The following is a 20,987-nucleotide window of genomic DNA, read 5'->3' as shown; positions in this document are numbered from 1 at the left end:
ATGTAAAAAATAAAATAATTAACAAAAGAAAAAACTTGCAAAGCAATTTTGTATAATGGAGGCATGGATTTTGAAATTTAAAAGAAGCAAAACCTGAACAGTAGCAGTAATGTAATGCTTTTTCTTTTTCTTTTCTTTTTTTTTTTTTTTTTTGGAGCTGGGGACCGAACCCAGGGCCTTGCGCTTCCTAGGCAAGCGCTCTACCACTGAGCTAAATCCCCAACCCATGCTTTTTAAATTAATTCAATTAGTCTTTGGTTCCCCCTTTATATGGTGAACCCATTCACATTAATCTATACATTTTACACTAGTATATTTTATGAGGCTTTTATATCACTGAACTGTCTCTTGCCCATTACCAACTTTATAATTACACAGACACTTATAATATTTATATAGCTCAAGCCTTATAGATTATGCTTATTACCAATTATCTCATATAAATTAATATCCTAATTATACTAGTCCACATCTGCCACATGACATCTTCCATTTCATTTAACCCCCATATATTGGACTTACACTGTGGCTGGCTGTTGAACCTCTCCCCCCACAAACAATTTATAATTTCCCAGTGTTTCTTCTTCTTCTTCTTCTTCTTCTTCTTCTTCTTCTTCTTCTTCTTCTTCTTCTTCTTCTTCTTCTTCTTCTTCTTCTTCTTCTTCTTCTTCTTCTTCCTCTTCTTCTTCTTTTTTTCTTTTCTTTTTTTCGGAGCTGGGGACCGAATCCAGGGCCTTGCGCTTACTAGGCAAACACACTACCACTGAGCTAAATCCCCAGCCCGTTGTTCCTTCTTCTAACCAGATATCCTGACTTTCCTCTCCTGCCCCACTATAGGCCACTGGCTCTTTATTAAACCAATCAGAGAGAGTGTGATGTCGAGGAATATTTAAAAACACCGAGACAAGTGATGAGCAGTTAGAATAACAGTAGTAAATTCTAGACAATTTGCTGCAAGCTTTAGGTACAGAAATCAACAGTTTAATAGTACAATGATAAGCCCGACATAGTGTACAGAATATTTCCATAATATCTCCCCCAATTTGTCCAATTAAAGGCTCTGTTTCTAATAACAGTAAACTGTCTACAATAGAAACAATAATGTGAACTATCTGGAAAGAATTACATTTACCATGTCTAGTCCATTTGTATGTGACAAACTTGGGGGAAGTACTCCTTTACCTATTCTATCTTGGAAAGTCCACAGTTCTGTTCCTAAATCACTTTCTATCACAACTTGTATTTGTCAAGCTAAGAGTACTTTTAGACCTTATAACATTCCTTAACTCTTAACTCTTTAACCCTTAAGCTAAATTTGAGATCATAATTCGCTAGTCTTCAACCCCAACAAACATGAAAAGGATATTACTTAAATAAACAGTCCAATGAGCATTTAAAACTACAAAAATAACAAAGATTAAAGTCTGGATCAGTCACCCAACATGTATCTGCAATGTTTGAACACATGTCTTTAGCATACATACCTAAAATATTTGACAGAGTTATTTGTGAACCAGGAATATTGAAGAATTGGCATACCTCAACTGTTCAAAGTTGATCAAACAACTTAGTGTTTTGCTTCTCTGAACTTTGGACAGCATGCTGTCAACCATCAAGGCAAGAGGAATTTTTTGCCAAATGACTAGCTTGTCCATCTTTGAAGCAAATTCCATGAGGAGGTTCTTCATTGTCCATCATCATTTTGAAGCAGTATGAGATGTTGCCAGGACAAGACATGTCTCACTGTCATGAAAAGCCTTAAATTATAAAAAATAAAATAATAAATAAAAATAAAAAAATAAAACTTAATTGTCATATTCTGTAGATCTCTGAAGGGTTTGAAGTACATCACACTAACAAGTATCTGATAGACAAATATTTATTCTTTCTAGCTATGTGCAATCTGTGTATCTTTGAAAACATCTACAGGCAGGTAAATAAGGTTTTTTTTTGTAATAAACTAATCCTAAGACTACCTCAACGTTGGTTTGCTAAGTTTCATTTCTTTCTTTCTTCTACACTCCAGATTTTATTCCCTTTCCAGTCCAACCACCACCCTCGATGGTTCCACATCCCATACCACACCTCCCACAATCTCCACAAGGGTGTTCCCATACCACCCACCTGAACAGAACTCTTAACTTCCTAGGGCACCCAGTCCTTCACGGTTAGATACATCTTCTCTGACTGAACCCTTATCTCAGAGTCCTCAGCTGTATATGTGGTTAGGACCTCATCTCAGCAGGTATATGATGCCTAGTTGGTGGCTCAGTGTCTGAGAGATCTCCTGGGTCCAGGTTATGGGAGACAGTTGATCCTCCTACCAGGTTGCCCTCCTCAGCTTCCTCCAGCTTTTCCCTCATTCAATCAGAGGGGTCAGCACTTTCAGTTCATTGCTTGGGTGCACATATCTACATCTGAGTCTTTCAGCTGCTTCTTGAGTCTTTTGGAGGGCAGTTATGAAAGTTCCATTTTGTGAACTCCATATAACTTCAGTAATGGTATTAGGTATTGGGGCCTCCCCTTGAGCTGGATCCTACTTTGGGCCTGTGGTTGGACCTTCTTTCACTCAAGTTCTTCTCCATTTCCATCCCTGAATTTCTTTCAGATGGGAAGAATTATGGGTCAGAGTTTTGACTGTGGCATAACAACTCCATCCCTCATTTGATGCCCTGTCTTTCTGCTGGAGGTGGGCTCAAAAAATTCCCACTCCCCACTGTAGGGCATTTCATGTAGGATCCCACCTTTGAGTCCTGAGATTTTGTCACTTACCAGGTCTCCTGTATTCTAGAGTGTCCTGACAACCTCTCTCCTCCCAAAGTGCCTGTTTCCATTCTTTCTGCTGGCCCTCAGGGCTTCAGTACTTTTCCCACACCCAGTACCACATCATGTACCCCTCTCTCCCCACTCCCACCTCTTTTGTTCCCCTGTTCCTCCCTCCCTCCCACTTTATGGTTGATTTCTTCTCCCTCCCAAGGAGGACTTGAGCCCTTAAGTTTGTTGAAATTTTGGAGTCCTGTGGACTGTTCCTTGGGTATTCTGTACTTTTTTAAGGCAAATATTCATTTGTTAGTGAGAACATACCATGAACATCTTTTTGGGTCTGAGTTACTTCACTCAGGATAACATTTTCTAGTTCCATCCAATTGCCTACAAAACACATTACATCCCTGTTCTTAATAGTTGAGTAGTATTCCATTGTGTAAATGCACTACTATTTTCTGTATTCATTCTTGTGTCGTGGGGCATTTGAGTTGATTCCAGCTTGTGTGTATCACATATAAGGCCACTGTGAACATAGTGGACTATGTGCCACTGTGGTATGGTGGGGCATCTTTGGGGTATATTCCCAAGAGTGGTATTTCTGGGTTTTTGCAGGTCTATTTCCAATTTTCAGAGGAACTACTAAATTGATTTCCTAAGTAGTTGTGCCAGTTTGCAATTTCACCAGCAATGGGAGGAGTGTTCCTTTTTCTCCACATCCTTGCCAACATGTGTTATCACCTGATATTTTTATCTTAGCCATTGCCATTCTGATTGGTTTACGGTGAAATCTCAGGGTCATTTTGATTGCATTTCTCTGATCACTAAGGTCTTTGGACATTTCTTTAGATGTGTCAAGATTTGACTGTTGTGAATTCTTGGCTTACTTCTATACCCCGTATTTTGATAGGCACTTTGGATTTTGGTGGTTAGCCTCTTGAGTTATGGAATAGAATTGAGTTCTTTATATATTTTGGATATTAGCACTTTATCAGATGTGGGGTTAGTGGAGATTTTTTTCTCAATCTATAGGTTGCTGATTTGTCTTATTGACTATGTCCTTTGCCTTACGGAAGCTTTCCACTTTCACGAGGTTCCAAATATCAGTTTCTGATCTTAGAGCATGAGCCATGGAGTCTGTTTAGAAAATTCCCCCTGTGCCAATGAGTTCAAGGCTCTTTCCCACTTTCTCTTCTCTTAGATTCAGTGTATCTGAATGTATGTTGAGGTTCTTGAGCCACTTGGACATGAACTTTGTGCATGTTGTCAACTATGTGTTTATTTTCATTTTTCTACATACAGACAGCCAGTTAGACCAATATTTATTGAAGATGCTTTCTTCTTTCCACTGTATATTTTTGGTTTCTTTGTCAAAATTCAAGAGTGAGTAAGTGTGTGGTTTTATTTCTGAGTCATCAATTCTATTCCATTGATCAACCTTTCTGTGCCTGTACCAACACCATCCAGATTTTATCACTATTGCTCTGTAGGAAAGCTTGAGGTCAGGGAGGTTGATTTGCACAATTATTGTTTCATTGATAATAATTGTTTTTGCTATTCTGGGTTTTTGCCTTCTAGATAAATTAGAGAATTGCACTTCCATGTCTTTGAAGAATTGTGCTGGAAATTTAGCGGGGGATTGCATTGAATCTGTGGAGTGCCTTCAGTAGAATTGCCATTTTTCTATGTTAATTCTGCCAATCGATGAGCATTGAAGACCTCTCAATTTTCTGAGATCTTTTTTGATTTCTTTCTTGCAAGACTTGAAGTTATTGTCACACAGATCTTTCTCTCATTTGGTTAGAGTTACTCCAAGATATTTTATATTATTTATGGCTATTGTGAAGGGAGTTGTTTCTCCACTTTCTTTCTCAATATGCTTATCATTTGTTTAAAGGAAGGCTACTGATTTATTTGAATTAATTTTGTAACTGTCCACTTTGCTGAAGTTGTTTATTAGTTGGAGAAGTTCTCTCATAGAATTTTTGAGGTTGCTTATGTATACTATCATATCATCTGCAGATAGTGGTACCATTATTTATTCTTTGCCAATTTGTATCCCTTTTATATCACATAGCATTTGTATTCTTTTGTAACTGGGTTACTTCACTCAGGATGACATTTTCTACTTCTATCCATCGGCCTAATAATTTCATGAAATCATTGTTTTAATGGCTGAATAGTACTCCTTTGTGTAAATGAACCACATTTTCTGTATCCATTCCTCTGTAGAAGAACATCTGAGTTCTTTCCAGCTTCTGTTTCTTATAAATAAGACTGCTATGAACATAATGGAGCATATGTACTTGTTACTTATTGGAATGTCATTTGTGTATATACCCAGGAATGGTATACCTGGGTCCTCAGATTTACTATGTCCTATTTTCTGAGGAACAACCAGACTGATTTCCAGAGTGGTTGTTCCAGCTTGCAATCCCACCAGCTATGGAAGAGTGTTGCTCTATCTCCACATCCTTACCATCATCTGCTATCACCTGTGTTTTTGATCTTAGCCATTATGACTGGTGTGAGGGTGAATCTCAGGGCCAATTTGATTTATATTTCTGCTTGGAGCCATCCCATATGGGAATATTCTTCTTGTGGTTCTTCATGAGGTAGTACAGCAGGAAGAACATTTGTGGAGGGCAAGGCTTTGTCTTAATAGAAAGGGGTTTATGATGTTGTCTTATGAGAAATTTAGGGTTGCTATATAGTGATAAAAATTTTACTTATCTAAGTCTAAGTTACCATGCTACAGTATCTGATTCACTTATCTAAGTCTACATTACTATGCTAGTGTAGCTGACCTACCTTCTGTCTTCCTCTGAGAACTTCATTCAGAAACTTCATTCTGTAGCACAAGCCACAAACCGAAGCCAAGAACACATCCAAACAATCATTCCTTATGATCAACTAGGCTTCATCCCAGGGACAGAGGGTGGTTCAATATGTGGAAATTCATCAACATAATCCACTATGTAAACAAACTCAAAGAAAATAACAAAGAAACATCTTACTAGATGCTGAGAAAGCATTTGACCAAATTCAACACTCTTGCATGTTAAAATTCTTGGAAAGATCAGGAATTCAAGGTCCAAACCTAAACATAGTAAAAGCAATATACAGTAAACCAGTAGCCAACATCAAACTAAATGGAGAGAAATTTGAAGCAATCTCACTAAAATCAGGGACTAGACAAGGCTGCCCACTCTCTCCCTACCTATTTAAAACAATATTTGATGACCTTGCCAGAGCAATTAGACAAGAGAAGGAGGTAAAAGGGATACAAATTGGAAAGGAAGAAGTCAAAATGTCACTATTTGCAGATGATATGATAGTAGACTGACGTGACACCAAAAGTTCCACTAAAGAACTCCTAAGTTCGATAAACAATTTCAGCGCAGTGGTTGGATATAAAATTAACTCAAGCAAATCAATAGCCTTCCTCTATTCAAAGGATAAACAGGAAATTAGGGAAATGATACTTCACAATATTCACAAATAACATAAAATATCTCGGTGTGACTCGAACAATGCAAGTGAAACATCTGTATGACAAGAACTTCAAATCACTGAAGAACGAAATTGAAGAAGACCTCAGAAGATGTTCATGGAAAAGCAGGAATAATATAGTTAAAATGGCCATTTTGCCAAAAGCAAACTATGGATTCAATACCATCCCCATCAAAATCCCAACTCATTTCTTCATAGAGTTAGAAAAAACAATTTGCAAATTCAGTTGAAATAACAAAAATCCTAGGATAGCAAAAACTATCCTCAATAATAAAAGAACTTCGGGGGGAATCACTATCCCTGACCTCAAGCAGTATTACGGAGCAGTAGTGATTAAAAACTCTATGGTATTGGTACAGAGACAGGCAGGTAGATTAGTGGAGTAGAATTGAAGACCCAGAAATGAACTCACACACCTACAGTCACTTGATCCCTTAAAGAGGGGAATAAAAATATTCATAGGAAGAGACACGGAGACAAAATTTGGAAAAGAGAATGAAGGAATGACCATTCAGAGCCTGCCCCACCTGAGGATCCAGCCCATATATTTTTATACAACCATCCAACCTACACCATATTGATGAAGCCAAGAAGTGCATGCTGACCGAAGTCTAATATAGCTGTCTGCTTAGAGGCCTAACCAGAACATTACAAATACAGAGGCGAATGCCAGCAGCAAACCATTGAACTGAGAATGGGATCCCTATGGGAGAAGTTAGGGCAAGAATTGAAAAAGCTGAAGGGGCTTTCAACCCCATAAGAACAACAATACCAGCAAACAGAGCTCCCAGGGACTAAACCACTACCCAAAGAGTACACATGGACAGAGTCAAGGACCCAGCTGCATATGTATCTGAAGATCACCTTGTTGGGCACTAATGGGAGAAGAAGCCATTGGTCCTGCTGAGTCTGGGTGCCCCAGTGTACAGAAACGTCAGGGCAGGGAGGCGAAAAGGGGTACTCATAGAAGCATGGGGACGGGGAGGGAACAGTGGGTTATGGACAGGAAATTGGGAAAGGTAATAAAATTTCAAATGAAAAAATAAATACACGATTCTAAAAGAGGGATTGTAAGCACTGGTGCAGAGGGCAGGCATTTGCTTCTCACAGGTATGCAATACGGAGGTCTCAGACCCTTCCAGAGAACAAATCTGGTGGGGACATCAGGTGTTGCTGACCATCACTCCCAAATCAGAGGATGAGACTCTGTCAGATATATTAACTGCCAGTCCTTAAAAGTAAGGGCTTATATAAACTTATATACAGATGTGAATGCCGTACATTTCAAAACAGTAAAAAAGACACAAACATTTTATTTGAAAATAATAAAGTGAATTCTCCAAAATTAGAAGGAAGTCAGATTAAAAAGACAATATTTTGGGTCCTAAAAAATGTAAATACAATGGCAGCAGGCACAGGGAATCCATATAATTTTGTTTTGATTATCATCTTTAAATAATTTTATATTTGGTTATAATTACAATTTCATATATTCTTCATAAGAAAAATAAGAAGAAACCAGACACAGATAAGGAAAATAGTGAATAATGGACTATTAGATTAATTGTCTTGGAACAGTCATTAGAAGACTCTTTAACTCAGAATACAGAATGTTCAGAAGAATCCAATCTGAAACCTAGACTGAGAGCAAAAATAATAGTTCCATAAGAGAAAAATCCACAAAAGTTTGAGGAACTTGGGTAGCAGCCTACACAAGACTTAAAGAGATTCAAAGAAACAGTAAAATATTATAGCATATATTTAATAAATGCTAAATAACTGGGCCATTGCAAAATTATATAATTCAATATGATTCAAGAAATTTGATCATCCATATTATAATCTGACCCTCAACTACTATGGCTAATATGGCAGACAATTGGTATCTCTTCAAGAGTTCTTTCTTCTTTTAAAATTCACTTTATTTATTTATGATCCAAATGTTGACCTCCTTTCCAGTGGTTGCCTCTCCCTGAGCTCTTTACCCCATTGCTTCTGAGGTGATCCCCACCACCACACACTCCTGTCACATACCCACCTCACACCCTCCACACTCCACATTCACAACCTGCATACTCCTTCCTTGGGTCTTCAAATCTCTACAGGAGTAGGCAAATACTCTCGTACTAAGGCCAGACAGGGCAGTCCTCTGCTACATATATGCCTTGTGCCATGAAAAGCCCATGTATGCTATTCAGTTCATGGCTTGGTCTCTGGGAACTCTGAGAAGTCGGGTTACTTGATACTCTTGAGTTGCCATCGTTTCAAGTCCTTCAATCCTTCCCCTAATTCTTACATAGAGATCCCCGGCCTTAGGCCAATATTAGGCTGTAATTATCTTCATCTTCTTCAATCAGCTTCTGGTAGAGCCTCTCAGAAGACAGCTAGGCTAGGCTCATTTCTGCAAGCACAGCAAGCGATCAGCAATAGTGTCAGGGTTTGTTGCCTGCACATGGGATAGATCCCAAGTTCTGCAGGTCACTGGATGGACTTTCCTTTAGCCTCATTGTCCCCCTGAAGATCCTTTAGACTGGAAGAATCCTGGTTCGAAAATTTTGAAATCTTTCACCATCTCTCCACTGGGGGAAATGTCTATCTACTGAAGGAAGTCTCTTCAGGTTCTATCTCCTCTGATGAGCATTTCAGTTAAAGTCATCCCCAGTGAGTTCTTCGAGCCTCTCACATTCCAGGTCCCTGGGACTTTCTACATGTTTCCCCAGTCCCCAACTCCTTGAAGGTGAATATTTCCACTCCTTCCCTATGGGCCTCTCTGTATCTCCTCCAAAGTTAATCCTACCCACCTTTTCACCTATCACCTCTCCCAGCCAGGTCTCGCCCTCCCTCTGCTTCACCTGATTATTTTGTTCCCCCTCTAAATGGGATTGAAACAGCTTCACTTGGGCCTTCCTTCTTGCTAAATTTCATAAGGTCTGTGATATGCATAGTCGTTATTCTGAGCATTTGCTAATAGCCCTTTATCAATAAGTAAATACCATGTATGTCCTTTTGGGTCTGGGTTACCTCACTCAGGATGATATTATCTACTTCCATCCATTTGCCTGCAAAATTCATGATGGTCTCAGTTTCAATAGCTGAATAATACTATGTTGTATAAACGAACCAATTATCTTTATCTGTTCTTCTGTTGAGGGAAGTCTGGGTTTTTCTAGCTTCTGTCTATTACAAATAAGACTGCTATGAACATAGTAGAGCACATGTCCTTGTGGGATGTTAGAGTTTCTTTTGGGTATATTCCTGGGACTGGTATATCTGGGTCTTTTGGTAGAAGTATTTCCAATTTTCAAAGGAATCACAAGATTGATTTCCAGAGCTGTTGTACCAATTAACAATCACAACACCAATGGGGGAGTGTTCCACTTTCTCTACATCCTCTCCAATATCTGGTGTCAGTTGAGTTTTTTTTTTAATTGATTTCTTTATTTATTTACATTTCAATTGTCGCCTCCTTCCTGGTCTCCCCTCTGCAATGTTCCCTCTCATTCTCCCTGTCCTTTGTCTCTAAGAGGGTGCTCCTTCAACTACACACCGTCTTCCACATCACTCTTTTAGGATCCCCCTATGCTGGGCATCAACCCTCTACAGAACTAAGAGCCTATGTTCCCATTGATGCCATATAAGGCAGTCCTCTGCTACATATGTAGCAGGAGCCAGGGACTCAACCATTTTTACGCTTTGGTTGGCAGTTTAGTCCCTGGGAGCATTGGCCTTTCCAGTTACTTGATATTGTCATTCTTCCTATGGACTTTCGATCTCCTTCAGCACCTTCAGATCTTCCCTTAACTCTTCCATTCTGGCCCTGGTCTCAGTCCAATGGTTGGTTTTGATTATCTGCATCTGTATTATTCAGGTGCTGGCAGAGCCTTTCAAAGGATAGCTAGAACAGGCTCCTGGTAGCAAGTACTTCTTGGCATCTGCATTGGTGTCAGGGTTTGGTATCTGCAGATGGGATGTATTCCAAGTTGGGAAGATATCTATATGTCCTTTCCTTCAGTCTCTTTCACCTTTTTCTTGTCCCCGTGTTTCATTTAGACAGAAATAGTCCTGGGTTTAAAATGTTAAGATGGGTGAATGGCCCTGTCCCTCAATGGGGTTGAGGGATTGACTGTCTACTGGAGGTGGACTATACAGGTTCTATCTCCCCCGTTTGGGGGTATTTTGGCTAATGTCATTCATATGGGGTTCTGGGAATCTCTAACTTCCCTGGTGTCTGGGACTTTTTGTTGGTTTCCCTAATTTCCTGTTCCCCTTACTGCTACATATTTGTAATCATTTTCCTGACCTTCTGTATTTCTCTTCTGTCTCTTACAATACTTGATCCTGTTCACTCATTTTATCTTCCTCCTCTCTCCCACCTAGCTTCCTCCATATCTCTACCTCCCATGATTATTTTGTACTCACCTCTAAGGATTGAAGCATGCACACCTGGTCTTCTATCTTGTTATGCTTCATATGGTCTATAAGTGGTATCATGGGTATCTGAGTTTTGGGGCTAATATCCACTTATCAGTGATTATGTATCTTGTGTGTCCTTTAGTGTCTGGGTTGCTTCATTCAGGATAGTATTTCCAATTTCCATCTACTTGGCTGCAAATTTCATGAAGTCATTGTAATCACTGAGGAGTACTCCATTGTGTATATGTCCCACATTGTCTTTTTCCATTCTTCAGTTGAGGGACATCTGGGTTGTTTCCAGCTTCTTGCTGCTACAAATGAGGATGGTATGAACGTAGTGGAACATGTGTCCTTGTTATATGTTGGAGCATCTATTGGGAATATGTCCAGTAATAGTGTGGCTGGGAATTCAGTTAGAACTATTTCCAGGTTTCTGAGGATATGCCAGATTGTTTTCCATATTGGTTTTACCTGCTTGCAATCTCATAAGAAATGGAGGAGTGTTCCTCTTTCTCTACATCACCTCCAGCATCTACCCTTCCCTGGATATTTGATCTTACCCATTCTGATTGGTGTAAGGTGCAATTTCCAGGGAGTTTTGATTTGTATTTCCTTGATTTATAAAGATGTTGAACATTTCTACGTGCTTCTTGACCATTCCAGATTTCTTGGTTCAGAATTCTCTGTTTAGCTCAGTACTGTATTTTCTTTTTTCTCCCCACTTTTTTTATTTTACTTATTTACATTTCAAAAATCATTCCTCTTCCCAGTTTTCACTCCAACATTCCCCTATGACTTCCCCCCTCTCTCTGCCCCTATGAGGGTGCTTCCCAACCCATCCACCCACTCTTGCCTCAGCACCCTACCATTTCCCTATCCTGGGTCATCGAGCCTTCACAGGAGCAAGGTTTCCTCTCCCAGACATGCTTGATAAGGCAATCCTCTGCTACATGTCTAGCTGAAGCCATGGGCCCTCCCATATGTACTTTTTGGTTGGTGGATTAGTCAATGTGAGTTTTGAGGGGTCTGGTTGGTTAATATTATTGTTCTTCCTATGAGGTTAAAACCCCTTCAGCACCTTCAGTCCTTTCTCTAATTCCTCCATTGGGGACCTTGTGCTTGGTCCAATGGTTTGCTGTGTACATCCTCATCTGTATTGGTCAGGCTCTGGAAGAAAATCTTCAGGGGGCAGCTATACCAGGCTCCTGCCAGCAAGCACATTTTGGCATCGGCAATAGTGTCTCAGTTTGGTGTTTTGAGATAGTATGGATCCATAGGTGGGGCAGTCTCTGGATGTATTTCCTTTAGTCTCAGCTCTTCTCTTTATTCCAACATTTCCTTTGACAGGGAATCCTAGATTAATATTTTTGATGTGGATGGGTGACCCCTTCCTCAAACTGGAAGTCCACACCTAACCACTGAATATGATCTCTACAGGTTTTCTCTCCCCTTTGTTGGTTATTTCTGCTAATGTCCTACCTTTTGGATCCTGGGAACCTCTTGAGTGCCTGGTATATGAGATTTTCTAGTGGATATTCCCTGGTCCCCCCCTCTCACTCCTATACATTTCCTTTCAAATTCCAGACCCTCTGTCATTCTATCCCATCTCTTCCCATATCCGAACCACCCCTCTTTTCCCTTCATTCTCCTCTCTTCCTCTCAGGGCCCTTTCTCACTCTACTCCCAGATATTATTTTCTTCCCTCTTCTGAGAAGGAGTGTAGCACCCACACATTTGTATGGTCTTGTTTCTTCTTGGGTTTCTTATGGTTTGTGAGTTGTATCATGGGTATTCTGAGCTACTTATTTGCTAATGTCCACTTATCAGTGAGTACATACAATGTGTGTTCTTTTGTGACTGGGTTACTTTACTCAAGATATTTTCTCTTTTTTTCACCCTTTTTTTATTGGATATATTCATTTACATTTCAAATGTTATCCCCTTTCTGATGTCCTATCCATAAACCCCATATACCATCTATACTCCACCTTCTATAAGGGTGTTCCCCCAACATCTACTAACCACTTCCTGCACCCCAGTCCTGACACCCCCTGACACTGCGGGGTCAAGCCTTGGAAGGAATAAGGGCTTCTCCCATTGGTGCCTATTAATGCCATCCTCTGTTAGATATGCAGCTGGAGCCATGGGTCTGTCCATGTGTAACCTAGAGATGGTGGTTTAGTCATTGGGAGTTCTGGTTGGTTGGTACTGGGGTTCTTATGGGGTTACAAACCCCTGCAGCTCCTTCAATCCTTTCTTTAACTCATTCAGTAGTGATCTTATTCTCAGTTCAGTGGTTAGTTGTGAGCATCTGCCTCTGTATTTGTCATGCTATGACAAAGCCTCTCAGGAGACTATAACAAGATCTTGTCAACATTCATTTCTTGGCATCAAAAATATTGTTGGTTTTGGTGGCTATGTGTACAGACTGGATCCACAGATGGGGCAGTCTCTGAATGACCTTTCCTTCAGGCTCTGCCCCAAACTTTGCCTCTGTATTTCCTAATATTATATTTCTGTTTCCGCTTCTAATAAGGCCTGAAGCATCCAAACCTTTGTCATCCTTCTTGAGTTTCATGTGGTCTGTGGTTGGGTAATCTAAGCTTTTGGGCTAATATTCATTTATCAGTGAGTTCATACCATGTGATTTTTGTGATTTAGTTACCACACTCAGATTGTTATTTTCTACTTCCATCCAATTGACTATGAATTTCATTCAGTCATTATTTTAAATAGTTAAGTAGTACTCCATTTTGTAAATGTACTATATTTCCTATGTTCATTATTCTGTTGAAGGACATCTGGGTTCTTTACAGCCTCAGGCTATTATAAATAAGGCTGCTATGAACATAGTCGAGTATCTGTCCTTGGCATATGTTGGAGCCTATTTGGGTAGATGCACAGGAGTGGTATACGTGGGCCCTCAGGTAGTACAACGTCCAAATTTAGGAGGAACCTCCAGACTGATTTCCAGAGTGGTTGTACCAGCTTGCAATCCCACCAACAAAAAAGGACTGTTCTTCCTTTTCCACACCCTCACCAGCAGCTCTTGTCACCTGAGATTTTTTATCTTAGCCATTGTGAAAGGTGTGAGGTGGAAACTCAGAGTTGTTTTGATTTGCATTTCCATGATGACTAAGGAAGTTGAACATTTCTTAAGGTTCTTCTCAGCCATTTGTCATTCCTCAGTTGTGAATTCTTTCTTTAGCACTTTATCCTTTTTTAGACGGGGTATATCATTCTCACATACAATACTTCTTGAGATTTTTGCATATATTGGTTATTAATACTCTATCAGATTTAGAATTGGTAAAGATTTTTTCCCAATCTGTTGGTTGTTGTTTTGTCCTAATGACAGTGTCCTTTGCCTTACAGAAGCTTTGCAATTGTATGAGGTCCCATGTGTCGATCCTTGATCTCAGAGAAAGAGCCATTGGTGTCTTTTTCAGGAATTTTTCCCCGTGCACATATGCTCGAAGCTCTTCTCTACTTTTTCTTCTTTTTGGTTTGATGTGGAGGCCCTTGATCCATTTAGACATAAGCTTTGTACAGGGTGATAAGAATGGATTGATTTGCATTTTGTACATGCTGACCTCCAGTTGAACCAGCACCATTTGTTGAAAAGTCTATCTTTTTCGATTGGATAGTTTTAGCTCCTTTGTCCAAGATCAAGTGACCATAAGCGTGTGGGTTCATTTCTGGGTCTTCATTTCTAGTCTATTGATCTATTTGCCTATCTCTGTACCAATACCATAGAGTTTTTATAGCTATTGCTCCATAATACTGCTTGAGGTCAGGGATGGTGATTCCCCAGAAGTTCTTTTATTTGTGAGGATAGATTTTGCTATTCCTGGGTTTTGTTATTCCAAATGAATTTGAAAATTGCACTTTCTAACTCTATAAAGAATTGAGTTGGAATTTTGATGAAGAGTGCACATTGAATCTGTAGATTGCTTTTAGCAACATGACAAGTTTGACTATATTAACCTACGAATTCATGAATATGGGGAGTCTTTCCACCTTCTGAGATCTTCAATTTCTTTCTTCAGAGACTTAAAATTCTAGTCTTACAGATCTTTCACTTGCTTCCTTAGAGTCAATCCAAGGTTTTATGTTATTTGTGACTATTGTAGAGGGTGAAATTTCCCTAATTTCTTTCTCAGCCTGTTTGTCCTTTGAGTACGGGAAGGCTACTAATTTGTTTGAGTTAATTTTATGCCCAGCCACTTTGCTGAAGTTGTTTATCAGGCTTAGGAGTTGTCTGGTGAAACTTTTTGGGTCATTTAACTATATATTATCATGTCATCTGCAAACAGTGGGAGAACTGAGCACTGATGATGCCAACTAGACTTGGTTTTTTTTTTTTTGTTTTGTTTTTGTTTTTTTTTTTTTTTTTTTTTTTTTTTGGTTAGGTTCCTAAACTTGTCTCTCCCTTAAAGTTGTCTCTCTTGATAGCTTGTCTTGTTGTTCTCTGACAGTGCCTTGACTGTCATGTAAATTTATGTGACAGAACTCCTGTAGACCTGTTTTCTTACAGCAGGATCCGGTAACAGACAGCTGTAGGACCAGGTCAGCTCCAGGCAAAGGCAGTAACTTAAAGGGTCCACCCACAGACTGTTCCTGGGTTTGTGTGTCCTGAGGCCACCATGCTGGTCACTCAGAGCAGAAGTGTTGTTCTTACCTCTGGTCTCGGGTCTATCACCGTTCCTGGTGACTGGCCACCTCTGGGAGCAGCAGACACAAGAAAGGTCTTGACCCTGACTACTCCTAGGTTCTTGTTTCCAGAAGGAACAGAATGCACTAGGATGGTTTCTCTTGGGTAAAGAAAGTGAGCCAAAGGACTTCTCCCCTGAGTTCTCAGGATTGTCTGTTCTTCTGAGTGTCCAGCTCTCTCCCCCTATGGGTTTTGTGTATGGAGTGCTGTGGGACTAGTAAAGCTCAAGGCACAGGCAGACATTGGAAGTATCCTGCCCCTGACTGCTCCTAGGTTCCTGTGCCCACAGGGCACAGAGCAGATTCCTCTTGGGCCAGGAATAAGAGCAGGAATTGTGTCCTCTGAGCTATCAGGACTACCAGCACTTCTCAGAGTCTATCTCTCTCCCACATGGGATTTGGGTACAGAGAGCTGAGTGGATGGTTCAGGTCCTAGAACAGGAAGAAACAAGAAGGGTCCTGTCTTAGAGTGCTCCTGGATTTGTAATTCCTGAGTTTTTCAGGCAGGTGGCTTGGAGCCTAAGAGTTGGTCTTACCTCTGCTCTCAGGTGTGTCAGTGCTCACACCTGGTAGCTACAAGCCTGTTTTACTTCCAGGCACAACTTGCTCACCTGTTCAGCAGGATGTCATACAATAGGCCACATGCTGCTCACTGAGCAGGATGCTGACTTCTCCACCCTGCCTACTGTTAAAGGGGCTAAGATTTTTGACTGGTCTGTTTGCTAGGGAAACACCCCATACCTAATCCCTGCATTCAACCCAGGACCTTTCTCAGGTACTAAGCTTGAATTTCTCACCCAATGTTCAGGGAGTCATTTATTACAGAACTGTCACTAACCCACCAGCACCTGCATAATGACAGAGAAACTTACATTTATTTTTATAACTTAGAACTTTTCCCTTACACTTGTTCCCAACTAACTCATATAACTTATACTAGCCCACATTTGCCACATGCCTGTTATTTTTCAAACAGTTCACATACATCTCTTTCCCTCTGTCTGGTTCATAAATCTCCATGCCTAATTATGTTCCAAAACTTCTTTATATGTCTTTCCTGTCCTGCCCTAATATAGACCATCAAATCCTGGTAAACCAATCAGAAAGAGATAGAGAAGAATTTTTAAAATACACCAGGACAATTGATGATCAATTAGAATAAGGATACCAAAGACAGACAGTATTCAGCTTTCTGCTGGTACAGAAATTAACATTTGAATAATACAAAGACTACCTTTACACAATATACAAGGAGATTATCCCAACAACTTTAGGAACCTTTAGTATTATTTGCTCTGCCCTCTCTTTCCTATCTTGCTCTGCCCTCACAGGACTCTCTCCATCCAGTCCACATATTCCAATTTCTGCTTAGTTGCTTTTTGGAACAATATTCTATTTTACCTTTCTTTGAAAGAACTACTACACTTCCTTGGTTTCTTACTAGGTTTCTGACCGCTGAAGTTATTCTAAATGGAACACATACATTTGCATTTTAAAAGCAAATAGCCATGTATAAGAAAAAAACATTTCATGCTTGTGTTTCAGCATCTGCTTTACCTCATTTAGGATGATTGTTTCCAACCCAATACATGTGCCTGAAATTTTTATAATTTTTTATGAACATTCCATAGTGTAAATGTACCACATTTTTATCATCCAATCTTGGCTTCCTTATAATTATTGGCTATTAGGAATAGAAGAAAAAGGAACATGAATTACCATGTATACTTCTAGTATCATGTGTGGTATTTTAGATATATGGCCAAGAGAAATATAGCTTTATTTTATTGTAGATCAATTTTCAGCTTTTGGAGGAACCTTCAAAAGGTTTGAAAGGATTTAGATTTCTATAGTAGTTATATCATTGGAAATGCCCTCCAGTAATTAATAGCTGTTTCTCTTTCAATACATCATTATCAGCATCAGTTTAGAATAAACATAGAATAGACACAAGATATATTTATTGCCAGAATGCCTTTGTGCCTTAATTATGGCTTCATTCAGAGAAACTGAGAAATGTTAGGGGAATTTCACAAATTCATACGGCACTGTGCCAAGACTAGGCATTTTTAAAGTACTTTTATACGTGGCCTAATCACTATTAATTATGAGCCTTTATCATAAGCATTTACTTTTAATAAGCTAAGATAATACAGACAGAGGCAATTTGAATTTCTTCTTTCTTTCTTTCTAGTCTTGCTTTAAGACTATCTCCCAAGAAGTTTGATGAACTACAGTGTCAATATTGAAGTCACTCAACAGAGGAATCTAGTAACATGAATGTTGAGCACAACTACTTGCTGACAAACTACAATGGCCATTTTAAACATTCCATGCCCTATATTTATGATTAATTGTCAACTTCTGTGTAAACTTTTTTAAAAAAATTATTATTCCTTAATTTTTTTTTACATCCAGTCACTATCCTCCTCCCTGTCTGGCCTCTGACAATGTCTCATCCCTCTCCTCCTCCCCCATGTTCATTAGAATCTCCATGCTTGTCCCCCCACCCCACTAGACATCCCAACTTCTTCATGCCTCGAGTCTCTTGAGGGTTAGGTGCATCTTCTCTTACTGAGATCAGGCCAGGAAGTCTTCTGTTGCATATGTGATGAGAGCCTCATACCAGCAATTGTATGCTGCCTGGACAGAGCAATCTCAGGGAAGGAGGGGTGGTTGTGACTGTTGGTCTTCCTATGAGATATCTTTCCTCCTCAGCTTCTTCCAACCTTTCCCTAATTAAACCACAGGGATTTCAGACTTCTATCCATTGGTTGGGTTTAAGTATCTGCATATGTCTCATCAGCAGCTTGTTGGGCCTCTTGGATGACAGTCATGCTAGACTCCTGTCTGTAAGCACACTGCATCATCCGTGATAATTTCAGGCCTTGGATCCTCCCTTTCAGCTTGGTCTCAATTAGGGTCTGTCAAGGGACCTTCTGTCACTCAGTCTTTTCTCCAGTTTTTGTCTCTGCAGTCCTTTTAGACAGGAACTAATCTGTGTCAGAATTTTCGAGTGTGGGATGGCAAGTGCCTCCACTTGATGCCCTGTCTTTCTACTGGAGGTGGACTCTACAAGCTCCCTTTAACCACTGTTGGTCATTTCATTTAAGGTCTTTCCATCTAAGTCCTGAGTGTCTCTCACCTCTCATGTCTCAGGTACATCCTAGAGGGGCACCCAGTCTCCTACCTCCTGAGTATATCTGTTTCCATTCTTTCTGCTGCCCTCAGGAATTCACTTCTGTTTCCCTCTTCTGATACTTAACCATCTTGATTATATTCCCCTTTCCCCTCCCTGTCCCCTCTCCTATGCATGTGTCTCCTAACCTCTGCCCCTGTGACTGCTTTCTTTTCCCTCCTAAGTGGGATTGACATTCTCACATGGGCCCTTTGGCTTGTTAGCCTTCTTGAGTTCTATGAAGGGTATTCTCCATATTCTGTATTTCTTAGCAAATATCTACTTATTAGTAAGTATATACCATGCATTTCCATTTGGTTCTGAGTCGCCTCATTGAGGATGTTATATTCTAGTCCCATCCATTTGCCTGCAAAACTCATGTCCTCATTCTTAAAAGCTGAATAGTATTCCGTTTAGTAAATTAAACACATTTTCTGTATCCATTCTTCCATTGTGGAACATCTGCGTTTTTTCCAGCTTCTGGCTATCACAATTAAAGTTGCTATGAACATAGTGGCAAACATGCCCCTGTGGCATGGGATGGCTTCTTTGGGGTATATGCCCAAGAGTGGTATAGCTGGGTCTTCAGGTAAATCTATTTCCAATTTTCTCAGGAACCTCCAGAATGATTTCCGGAATAGTTACACAATTATCAATACTTCACCTAAGAGTTTCTGAGACACATCAGTCTTACAAAGATAGCAAGCAAAAATGCCACAGTCTTTGTCACAGGAAATTTATGTTTTAATCTATTGTGCAGCAAACATATTTTATATATTGTTCTAAAAACTGCTATTGTGTCTGTTTCATAGTGTTCTTTTCACACAAATATAATAAAAAATACAGAGCAAAATATTGCAAAACAATTAAACGTACATAGTAAATTTAATAATTAACTACTTTCTAACAATATCTACCACTCTAGTAACCATGCTTGCTTCTTAAAAACAAAATCATATGTATACTTTCTTGGTCAAATGTTATCGAAACATCTTTTCAGAATCAAAGTAAAAAGTATTCACTTAGCCTTGAGAAAGTCTACTTAATATTTTTGCCAAAGCAGCTATATTTATTGAGTAAAGGAGAACCCATTCAAATTCTTTGCTGTGTACATATCGGTGAATGAACACAATATGAAGTGTAAACAATAATTACAGTTCCCCTAAGAAATAAAATGGCTTTTTTATAAGATTTTATATTGATACTTGAAACTAAATGACTAAATTAATATAATTTGTATACATTTGATAAATTTATACTCTTCGTGTATTTTTTATCCAGGAGAAGCTGAATCTAGACAAAGCAGGGTCATGGCTCACCAAAAAGGAACCAAAAATTGGAAAACACAGGGAAATGATGTGAGCAATGTTTATCAACCACCAGCTATCATCACAGAAAAGAGCAATGCAGCCATATAAGATGGAAGAGACAGAATAAAAGCAAATAAAGACTGACACTAGTACCACAATGCTCTTAGTGGCTCTTGATTCAGGGGACGTTCTGGTAGAAGCATAATTGCAGTAGATGTGTTGAACCTGCTGCTTGTGCCTATACAAAATGACAACCATTGAGCTTCCAGACAAGACAATAAGGATAGCAAGAAAGACTTCAGGGAATACAAAAAGTATTGTAAAAATAGAGCCTGTAAATTCATCATGACCTACACTAAAGCAGTATTTTATAGATCTTTTATATGTCATGTTATTGCTGTTCCACTTAATACATGCATATACTGGTAAAATCATATTTATAACAAAATACAGGGGCCAGCAAAAGAAAATAGAGAGGTTGATGTACTTTGGAACTTTTACTTTAAGACCGTTAAGGCAGGAGTTTCTGGGACTGATGGTGATGGCCTGGAAGACACTCAAGAGACAGACGGTAGCAACAGAAACACTTCGGCCAACTCTTTCAATATACAAAAGAAATTTGCAAACAAAGACATTGAAGAACAGTTCCATCCCAAAAATTTCCACTGTCTGTAGCACACTTTTAGAGAAAATTAACAAGAAGTTGGCTATGAACATGTTCATGAGAATCAAATCAATTGGTTTTAATGTGTGTTTATTATAATGAAGCATTAAGTAATAAGATAGAAGAGTGAAATGTCTCAGAATTCCCATGGAACATTGAAGGATGAATATAACTCCTACTGCCAGATCCTTGGACTGCATCCTGTCATTAACCATAATTACATTTTAATGGCATAAAATGACCTCTCTCATAAAAATGATGATTTGAACTTTTGTAAGTGGATGAGGGGTGAGGGAGGACCTTTTTGATCTCAAGCTTGTAAAGGCAGTGGAGGCAACATAACAAAATCCCATTTGAAAAACAATTGCTCATCACTATTAGTGTGCAGGGAGACAGTTGAAGCCATCAAGCTTATGTATTTAAAGAATACTTC

General features: G+C 39.4%; 1 protein-coding gene across 1 annotated transcript; it reads right to left on the bottom strand.

The window, feature by feature from the left end:
• Positions 1–19,833: 19,833 nt before the first annotated feature.
• LOC116894592 (vomeronasal type-1 receptor 2-like) lies at positions 19,834–20,769 on the bottom strand. The gene has a single exon (XM_032896311.1). It carries the CDS (start codon positions 20,767–20,769, stop codon positions 19,834–19,836), a length of 936 nt encoding a protein of 311 aa, XP_032752202.1.
• Positions 20,770–20,987: the final 218 nt, after the last annotated feature.

This window comes from Rattus rattus, chromosome 2 (assembly GCF_011064425.1).
Source record: "Rattus rattus isolate New Zealand chromosome 2, Rrattus_CSIRO_v1, whole genome shotgun sequence".
Lineage (NCBI taxonomy): Eukaryota > Metazoa > Chordata > Mammalia > Rodentia > Muridae > Rattus > Rattus rattus.
The sequence above is the reverse complement of the archived record's forward strand: the minus strand, read 5'-3'. Positions and strand labels throughout refer to the sequence as shown.

Excerpts from the sequence above, each read along its gene's own strand:
- LOC116894592 (XM_032896311.1), bottom strand. The coding sequence starts at position 20,769 with ATGGTTAATGACAGGATGCAGTCCAAGGATCTGGCAGTAGGAGTTATA.